Source organism: Temnothorax curvispinosus, unplaced genomic scaffold (genome assembly GCF_003070985.1).
Source record: "Temnothorax curvispinosus isolate PA1 unplaced genomic scaffold, ASM307098v1 QBEX01003901.1, whole genome shotgun sequence".
Taxonomy (NCBI): Eukaryota; Metazoa; Arthropoda; class Insecta; order Hymenoptera; family Formicidae; genus Temnothorax; species Temnothorax curvispinosus.
The window spans coordinates 243,830-254,373 of record NW_020213681.1 but is presented as its reverse complement, the minus strand read 5'-3'; the positions used below and the strand labels follow the sequence as shown (position 1 = coordinate 254,373).

Below are 10,544 nucleotides of genomic sequence, written 5' to 3'. Positions count from 1 at the left end.
ATATATATATATATATATATATATATATATATGTATATCCATATATATACACATATATATGTATATATAATTATGAATAGAAAAAAGTAAACAACTGACGGAACAAACGTGATCATAGAATAATTTTAAAATACTTACTTGGATTTTGAGCGTGAGCGACTACGCTCGGGAGATTTGGATTTAGACTTGGACTTGGACTTGGAGTGTGCCCTTGACTTGGAACGGGAACTACGACGGCTGTGGCTACGAGAACTGCGACGGCTCCTGTATTACAGAAAGCAGCGATAAGACGTATTTGAATGTTCTAAAACGACTTTCGACATCATCGCAAAACCATTTCGTTATGTGATAAATTTTGCGATAATAGGCAAGGAACAAAACTTCATCTGATCTCACGTTCAAATAAAACAATTCAGAAACGAATTTATAATCAGTTTACAAAAAAATTAAGTTGTAACATAAATTATTTTGTTTAACGTAAAACGTAAACAACTAAAAGAAAAATGTAATGACAGAAATGCAATTCAAAATGGATTAAAAAAAAGTATGAATCGATCGCTTTGTATAGATTGTCGAACGAACTACAAGGGATTGTATATAGACAAAGATAAATCATAATATAAAACATAACAGATGACGCAATGTCGCCCCGACATTACCTTGATCGGGATCGAGAACGACGATTATACCTTGAACGAGAGCGCGACCGACGACGCGATCGAGATCGAGATCGGGAGCGCGATCTCGAGCTAGAAGATCTTGAACGACGGCCGCGCCTCTTGTCTTCGATGAGTCTGATCCTACGACCATTCAATTCTGTGTCGTCTAATTTATCGATAGCGTTCTTCAAGTCGGAGTACGTCGCGAATTCGACAACTCTGCAACAAAATCACATATTTGGATCGTTAGATCAATGCATTTACACAAGACAATGCGCAGATACGCAGATTTTCATGAATGTGCTTCGCTCAACTAGAGCGCAACTTAATTCTACTTATCATTCCTGTAATTAATACACGTCACTTACCCCTCGTTTCTACGTTGCTTATGAGCATCAGCATACGTCACTTCTCCAGCCTGTCTCATGTAATCCTTCAAATCCTGAACATCACACAAGAACCAGAATTAATATATTTCTCTATGCTAGTTTGCATAAGTATGCGAATAGATTTAGAATTAGTAGTTGGAGTTTACTATACTGTGTTCCTAGTCTGATGTATCGCGCAGGTTAAAATATATCCTGTGCACTCATACGTTATACTCTATTTCGATTTCTTTTCTTGCGGGAGGTAACCTGGGTCTATTCGACTAGAGAAAAAGATCAGTATAGATGATATCTACATCTGCTCGCGTCTTCAGTGTAGAGACCGTTACCAATTGCGTGCTCGAATTTAGTATCCGTTTATCGACGCAACCTTTCTTTTTATGCAATTCAATCTTCAAAACAAACGTGATTATAATTTTATATATATATACCCACACACAACTCCGCTCTGTAGAATGAGACATATTTTACGTAATGCAACATTTATACAAGTCAATCAATATTTTTGGAGCAAAATATATTCTTATTTCTACAGAACGGCTCACAATATAATTACAAAAGTAATAGATGCGATATTTCTTCAGTGTAATATTTCTAACTTTATTCTTTAATATATCAGAATATCTATATGTGATAAAAAAGTATTGGTATAAATGCAATATATTTAAATTTAATATACCGTTTTGAATAATATATAATTCTTCAGAAAGAATTATATATGCATAAACGGAAAAGAATTGCTATAAAGCGAAAATAAAAAAATGTCAACATATATATATATATATACATAATTATTCAGCAGAAGTTTCGAAGGTTATCTGAATACTACATTCTACATCGCAATAAAATAGGAAAAGCAAATTCGGAAAACACAAGGAATTGAGGCAAAAAGGTAAACATTGTTAATTTTTCGCTAAAAATGAAAGCATAGTGAATTCATTAATAATTCTTCTCCCGTGTCACACTTTTGTGGATCTCTTCTCCTAATGTTACAAGTGTCACTCTCTACATTGTGAGTATGATGTCTCTTCCATATTATCCGTTCTCTTTCTGTTCCGTTGTTTCTTCCATGATCTAGTCTAATGCTTCATAGTCATTCCTCATAAGGGATATCTGCGAGTGAAGGTGGATATTGTCTAGTGGTCCGTTTGCGTTCATTCATCACTGGGAGATGTACTTTATGTATATCTCTCTGTCTCTCTGTGGGAACCAGGTACGGCTTTAGTGTTGTGGAAGTACTAGGTGGACAGATGTGCCTGTATGCCCGTCGTTTTACGGTGAGTACGAGAGAGCGCAGACGCCTCCGTATGCGGGATACCACATGGCGGCGGCCTTTCTGAGAGTTGTGCCGGTGTCTCTCTAGGTCCAAGCGCAAGTGTTTTCCATGGTAAAAAAAAAAGAAAAGAAAACTAGAACGCTCACGCATGTCATTGTCGATGATATATATCTGACACACTGGACGAATTTCTTCTGAAATATTCCTCGCTTGCTACATTCAAAATATATAGTGTAATAATGCAAATTGCTTTGCATAAAGAAAAGTTGGTCTTTCGCTATCCGAACGGAAAATTCTGACAAAATATATACATGACGATAGAAAGACATTTATCGTGAAAAATAGAGAAAATCCGAATGATTTAATAATCGAAGTACGCAAAAATACAAGATTGATTTGACCAACAAGTTAGTAGATTTCTAATTTCGAGCACATGAATATATTACTAGTGATTCCCTATCTCCGGTTTCGCATTTAGTTGCGCGTGCACAGCTCCGAGCTTCGTAAAACGTCTCAATGGTTCGGTGTACGCTGAGCTATGGTGCACAGTAATATTAAATAATGAGGTGTATAGATAGGTATATAATAATTACATAAATATATATTACATATGTGAACAAGACCACGTTCAAGAGTGTGTAATTATAATAGATATATATGTGTATATCTAAGAGTACACTCGGTTAAGGTGACGCATTTACCTTGGGCCCAGGCACCACCTTGCTTACGGACAGAGAGAAAGGCCAGACACACGGCGCTCGGTCGGGTCGAACGGATCTGTGTGGCGCAGTCGCGGATGGTTCGGGTTTCGGCCCGCGTATGCCCTCATGGGTGTGGCCGTTGCCTGACTTACTAGATGGCTAGGTTGCGTGGCGTACCAGTAGCAATGACAGTCACAGTGGAGTGGTAGATGTGATGGTGGTGGTGGTTGTAATGATGGTCGATGGTGAAGGTACTGAATTATGACCATGTCGGTTTATAGTAATAGGAAGAGTGATATATATTGATGGTGGAGGTTGTTTACGTAAACAAGTGTTTGTTTCCCAGATGGATAAAGTAGATAGCGGCGGTTGGATCTTTCTTTTTTTTCCCCCAGTGATCACGATGAAGAGGATCGAAGTACGCACGATAACCCTATCACTGGGATTTCACCGGGATTCCACCACGTATTACTGCGCGTGAGTAGTAGTATGATGGTAGATAGGTGATGGTAGGTGTACATCCCAGTGCCACGCGGCTCTCTCTGTCACCCGGGACACCTCAGAAACCAACCTGGTGCCACTTGACCTCAAGGCGGGCCCATCGCGTGCATCGTCATCTCTATCATCGCACATCATCAGTCTATTGGCCCTACCGGTCGCCCCTCCTCGGCGAAGAGGATATGGCTCTTCGGAAAGAACATCAATTTTATTTTGTTTTTTCTCAAACTGTTGGCCGAACGTAAATGAAATAATAAATTGAAAAAGTAACGTCGAACAATCGAGACTCGATCGAGAGAAATATCTTTTCGTCAAATAACCAATCATTGGAAAAGTGCAACGATAGATATAGAAAAAATATATACTTTTATAGATTATATATGTAATATACGAATATACACAATGTAAATTGATCAAGTAAGACTTGGTTCACGTGCAATCTTTATTTCAATTCGTCAGTATGACTTCTTTCTCTGGCCTTTTTTGGTTTTAAAAGCGTCTGTTTGCGTCCTGGTATTTCCCACATATCGTTTGCATTCATCTGCATCGCTCTGTCTCGATCTATCGTCTCCATCCGTTTCCATCCATATTCGTTCCTTCGTATCTTCCGCTTTACAGCTCTTCGCGTCCACGGCGTCCGCTGAACTTTGTCCAATAGTGTCTGGCTGCGTTCGTTTCATCACAGTACGGGTCACGTTGTTACTCCGAGTTCCTTCGTGCATGCCTATGTCCTTGTATCAGGTAAGATGATATGCCATGTATCTCTTGCACGTCGCACGTGTCAATTCTGATATCTTTGTCGTCCATATGGATTTTTTTTCTCTCTCGTTTTTCTTTTCTCATAGAAAATGTTTTTTTTGCTTTTTTGCACATGTATATGAAAATCTGACTTCATTTTTTGCCATAGACTTACTTGATCAAAATCTTACATCTTTCTACATTCCAAAATAGGGTTCTCTTTTCTGAGTAAATAAACGTAAAATGAAACGAAAGACAATTAAAGAACAAAAGAAAGAAATGCTTTGTATTATCGACACGCGTGGAATTTGGTAGAAACGGACTGCGGAAAAACTCGGCAAAACTTAGAGATTTGGAGTGATATATAAATTCGAAAAACCCATATAAAGCAGTGCAACGTTTTCTCTGGAATCGCGAATAGTAATCAAACCAACGAAGGTAAGTATCGGTAAAAAATGCAAGAAAAAGATAACCAAGATACGTGTGTCACTTACCTGCCAACTGACACGGCTTGACAAATTCTCCACGGTGAGGCGGTACTCGGTACGTGTCGGCGGGCCATATCTAAAATGGGAAAAAGACTGGCTATTATCTACATGTATGTCTCTAGAGCAAGCAGGTTTGTCTTGGACCTGACTTTACGTTAATATAGCGAATAAAAGTATGATATATAAAACTTAATATTGATATAATTCAAGACATTTGCAATAGTAAAGTTTATGTAAATTAAGTTGTAATCGTTAGAGCGTAACATTGGATGTATGTACCTGGGCAATGATTGCTTGTAGCTAGATGCAGTCCTCGTGTTTCTGTTCACACTATCTCTGCAAAAAGGGATGTCATGTGAACAGAAATAACGGATCGTCGGTTAAACCTTCAGCAAATAACTACAGATCTGCACTCATTGCTCAGGCACACAATCAATCACCTGTTCCAATCGAATCAAATCTATTCAAAATGCAGCAATAGCGTACCTGTCGTGCCGCATATCGTCTCGGCTGTAACAAACATAATACCACACATCTATTAGTCACCAATTACATCGGTTCATCTCGGTTCAACTACCAGCAATAAACATAATGTCTGGGAGGGTATCGCTAGGCGTTATCTTGCTATCACTTTTCCATCGCGGTGAAACTTTGACAATTCGACGTACTCTGGAGAGTAGTAGTCAAATCCAAGACAACCAATTCAGAAGATAATTCGATCTCTAATTAAACGTATTTTTATATGCGCAAAGGCAAGAGAAGTTTGCAAACGCGTGGTTTATCACTCGTCTCTACGCCCTCTCTACGCTAGAGCTTATCAATATCCAAGATTACGTTCTTCCCTGTGCGGACGATGTGCGAAATCGATTAGGTGGAATAGAAAAAAATCTCGAGAGCCAATATAAAGCAATAAACGAATTTAACGAAAAACAAATTTAAAAAAAGGGGAAACAAAAAATTATACAAAGAAAAAGGTACCCGAACGAACGGATAACAAACTGATCAATCGTTGGGATTTCGCACATCCCGAGCCGGCAGCCTGCAGGGGAGGAGGGGATAATGATCGCTCTGATAAAATAAAAAAAAGGATAGCGTGTCTTACGCAGATCGCCTCGAGTCCCCATAACCACCACGGGAGTCACCATAGCGCCACTGGTCACTACCCCTAGGTGTCCCCCGGGCCCTCTCTACAGTAATTCTGTAACAAGACACATTGGATATGCTTACTTGTCTCTCCAGGAGCGTGAGCGTCCGTAGCCACGGTCGCCTCGCCTCCCTGAAACACCCCGTGCTATCTCCACCGCCACTCTGAAACACACCCAACAAAACCCCGCCTAAGTCCACGACTAATTCTTACTCTCTAAAGCTGCTTCCTTCCTTCCTTCCTTTTCTTTCCATTCCTCAGCCTCCTTTCTCCGCGAAATCCGTTCAAATATCATCCGTCCCCTCTCTCTCTCAGAATCTCTATCGTCCGGTTTCGTCCGAGGCGCTGTCCCCTCTCTCTTTTTCTTTCCCCCTATCTCTCTCTCTCGCGCGCACTCTCTCTCTCTCTCACTCTCTCTCTTTCACGACCCGTTCTCGTTCCTTACATAGTCTAAACTGCTTTCCTTACACAATGCTACTTATCACCGAATTATTTTTTTTTCACCACATCCATCAGCTTTTTCATAATTATATCCGTGATCCTTATAATATATTTAAATTTTCTCTCTTTTTCTTGCTTAGAGTACGATGCGTTCATATAGGATCACACGATGAATTTATGAAAAAGCATATGTGCCAAATTTTTCGGCAAAAAAGAAGCAATATAACATTTTTCCAGACGAAGACATATTATTACAATGACTTTTTCTACTCGGGGAATTGATGGAAGTAGTTCAAAATGGCGGTAAGTCATTTAAGACACATTTTATCTCGATAAATGTCCAATCGTTAATTTGGAGGACAGACGCCGTTTACTATAGATACAAAATTAAAGGCATTAATGGATTGCCCGTTGAATGCGAACAGATAATTGTGCACTGTACATTTGTCTTTAATCAAATAGAAGCAACAGCGAATAATATTACTGGTACAGGTTGAAATATACAATTAGAGCGATTATTAGAGCGTTAAGTATACTGCTACCGCATTCGACCGCATTTTGTCAGCTTTTACAACGTTTAGTCTATATTGAAATCCACTGTTATTTTTTCCATATAGAAGCTACTAATATTATTGACACACTTACATAAATTCCCAAAAGAAAAACAGAAAGCAAGAGGAAAGCATGTGGAGATGAAAATTTTCCAGAGAATATTACTTTGAACGTTGTATTGGACTTAATTTTCTTCGAATGCTATTGCTTCTCACATATCAATCTAATCTCAAGTGACGCAACAAAAGCAAGATAAATTGATAATAAACTGTTTACTTAAGATAACAAGATGTTGTATTTGTCGATCTAGAAGGAAATATTGTGAGTTAAATTATAAATAATTCGCAAGTAACAAATATTTATTTTTTTCTGAATGATGATTCTCTAATAATTCAATACTTTTAAGAAGCCTAAAAGATTCAATTTCCTAAATAACTTAGACATCAATCACCAATAAAGTTAAGCCATTTAGGGTTGAGTAATTTCGGATTTAATCAATTAGTCAGAAAAAAATATTTATTATGTAAATCAGAAGATATTTATGGCTCAATATAGCATCAACCCAACACACTAAAAATAAACTATTACAAGTTAGCTATATTGCGATATATTATCCTACAATTTTCATGAATTTTAAAAGATAATGTTTTAAATGTGATTATGTGGGCTAAACTATTGCAATGGACCCCTGTATATAAAATAATGTATTCTTAATAGAATAAATATTTGATATGACATCATAAAAACATATAGGAAGGAATTATATCTGTTATATGACGTTAGTTAATTTCGATGATACCAAATTTAACTCACCCTTAGTGTGTTAGCATAATGAATTAAAACTTGCTTAGTTTGAACAGAGAACCCCCAGTACCAATAATATTATGATTATAATTAATCAAACATTAACGTAATCACAATAACAATCCACATACTAAATGGATTGTTATAGAAACTATTCAGTCATGCAAACATGCTACCTATACCATTCCGCCTAATATAATCGCCTATTACATATATGTTTCATACACTAATTGTGAGTGAAATATGATTGCATTACCTTTCTCCTAAAAGTTCCTTTCCGTTTAGTTCGTACACAGCGTCGTCAGCATCCCTATAGTCATCGAATTCCTACGAAGAAAGAATTTTTTCATTATTATCGAGAAATAAAATGTAGCTTTGTTGTTATTTAAATATTGTTTGCATGCTATAATATATCGCTCGTACCATACTAATGCATTTATATATAAAAATTATATATACTAATTAAAAAAGCTTTTATAATAACGCTAAGTATCGCTGTATTATTTACGAAATATACATTATATATATATATATATATATATATATATATATATATATATATATAAACTACCATAGATGTGATAAAAATGTTTAAATATACATAATGTTGATGGCAGCAACAAGAGACTTTAATATGTTCATAATTGAATTATCTGAAACTTTATATTTAATACATTTTTTTATAGCTTCCTGCAAAAGTTTTAAAGTAGGATATATCATTATTTGACTTAACAAATAAATCGTACATTATCAAATAATACTACAAGTACATAACTATATAAGAGTGCGTAACCTTGATTATCGTAAGTGCTTAAAAAATTTCAAATTATTGTTATAAGTATCTGGTAATACATGGCCCATTATAAATGATTTAGTTTCTGCGGTTATATATAACTTACAAAGCTTTTGCAGAATAATCGATGATAAGCAGCACACAGCTCCACTATACCGCCACAGTACCAGTGTGCTCAGGGCTCGGGTCAGGTCAACTCGGGTTATCGAGTCGTATTTGTAATTTAACACTTTGCAGCTTACCCACTTTGGTCCAAATCACGATAAAGAAACGAGTAACTATCTTTTGAGAGCAAATTTTGTCTCTCTTTATTCAAAAGCATTGCCACATCAATGATCACAGTATCAAATATGAATAGATTTCAGAGTAAATTAAATTTATCAATATGAAAACAAATTTCCAAATACATTTAGAATGCATAAATATAAATACATTTTATAGAATAATCCACCAAGCTGAGAAACATGACTCGCCAACTCCAAAAATGTGTCAGTCGCAAAAAGACATGGGGGAATACGAACATTGCAGGAACAAACGGTGTTACAGGACCAACGTGAGCTACGCAAAGTGTTACTCGAGGTATTTACAGCTGGATACAGATACTCACAACAAAGCCATAACCATTCTTGATGAGAACATCACGGAAACGACCGTAGCCTCTGAAAAATCTCTCAAGGTCTCTTTCCCTGGTGCCGTATGGAAGCCCACCGACATAGACTCTTGTCCCTACCATACTGTAAAAAAAACAATTAAATCACATTAGACTTACCACAAAGGCAAATCCATTCTTCATAGCGACCTCCTTGATTCTACCATATTTCCGGAAGAACTTCTCAAGGTCGCGCTCTCTCACCCGGTATGTTAATCCACCAACGAATACTCGAGTGCTCATTCTTAAAGGAAAATATAAAAACACCTTACATAACAGGCTACCTGCAGAACCTGCCGTTTAATCACATGACAACATAAGATAATCGTTATTTTCCAAGACTAACCGAGAGGCGGTTTAAAGTAAGCTTTAATTAATTATTTATAAACAAACAGAACGGTGTTTCTATAATTACTCTTTCAAGGAATACGGGAACTCAAATTAATTTAAAATTTTTTTATTGGATCCGATTAACTATTTTCACTATTCGATTACTATATACATGTATTGTACTACTGCCTTATGTATAAATGTATAACCGTCGTTAATTGTTCTCGATGTCTTTTCAACGTAACGAGGTGCTTACATGCTTCACGCTTCACGAAATAAAGATATGGAGGCTTTCCGGAAGTTGCGATCGCACGAGGGATTCCTTCTATACGTGCGCGAACGAGTCGAGATGGGGAGGGGGAAAGAAAGAAAAGAACAAGACAAAAAAATTTCGTTGCGCCACGCCGGCGTGTACGCATGGCATAGGACAATTGGGACGCCGCGTCGAAATTATCGGAAACCGCCGATCTCGGGCTCTCCGACGTCACGCTACTCGCGCTCCTCGCCGAATCGGGTGGACGATCGATACGCGGGGAGGCGCCGTCGCCCGTCGGTTATTTGCGCCGCGAGCGATACCCCGAGTCGGAATAATGGCCGCGGAAGAATGGTCCGCGTTTTCGACACGCCCGACGAGCATAAACAAAGATGCGCGACGCGCGGCCGCGTGCTCCGATCGTCGCGAAGCGGATTCTCTCCTCCTCGCGAAACGCGTCGTCGCCGGTCGCCCGGGCCGGCGCGCGGAAACGAATTACGCCGAGCGGGAACGAAAGCTGGTAGGAGAGCGTGCTGCGTGCTTTCCTCGCGGTCGCGGGTCGCGGGGGCGCGATCGTCCCGCGTTACATCACGTTACACGGGGGGGTTAGCGACGATCCACCTCGTAAATCGCAGTTTTTTTTTCACTCGAGAGCGCGGGTATCGAAATTATAGAACGTAACCGGGCATCTAGCCACTCGTACTCACCTGAACGTTCAGTTCGCGGTAATCTTTAGTAAACGAACCCCGTATACTCCGTCGTGCGATGCGAGATCAACGAGACTACGAGAGATACTGAACGATGCCTCGCGCGACGAGGCGGCCTCGTAGCA

General features: G+C 38.5%; 1 protein-coding gene across 9 annotated transcripts in view; it reads right to left on the bottom strand.

Moving 5' to 3' along the window:
• The window catches only part of LOC112452987 (serine-arginine protein 55), an 11,876-nt gene extending 1,340 nt beyond the window's left edge, over positions 1 to 10,536 (bottom strand). Inside the window, exons 1-11 of one of the 9 annotated variants that reach the window (XM_025013488.1) lie at positions 9,716 to 9,914; positions 9,294 to 9,373; positions 9,088 to 9,214; positions 7,944 to 8,014; positions 5,849 to 5,944; positions 5,233 to 5,256; positions 5,026 to 5,082; positions 4,753 to 4,822; positions 1,028 to 1,101; positions 690 to 878; positions 139 to 264 (exon numbers count right to left, since the gene is read on the bottom strand). In XM_025013488.1, the coding sequence (XP_024869256.1) occupies positions 139 to 264; positions 690 to 878; positions 1,028 to 1,101; positions 4,753 to 4,822; positions 5,026 to 5,082; positions 5,233 to 5,256; positions 5,849 to 5,944; positions 7,944 to 8,014; positions 9,088 to 9,213 (833 nt within the window). In that variant the 5' untranslated portion in view covers position 9,214; positions 9,294 to 9,373; positions 9,716 to 9,914. The other 8 variants (XM_025013489.1, XM_025013491.1, XM_025013487.1 and 5 more) reach the window with 8 other exon arrangements.
• Between the last annotated feature and the right edge of the window lie 8 nt (positions 10,537 to 10,544).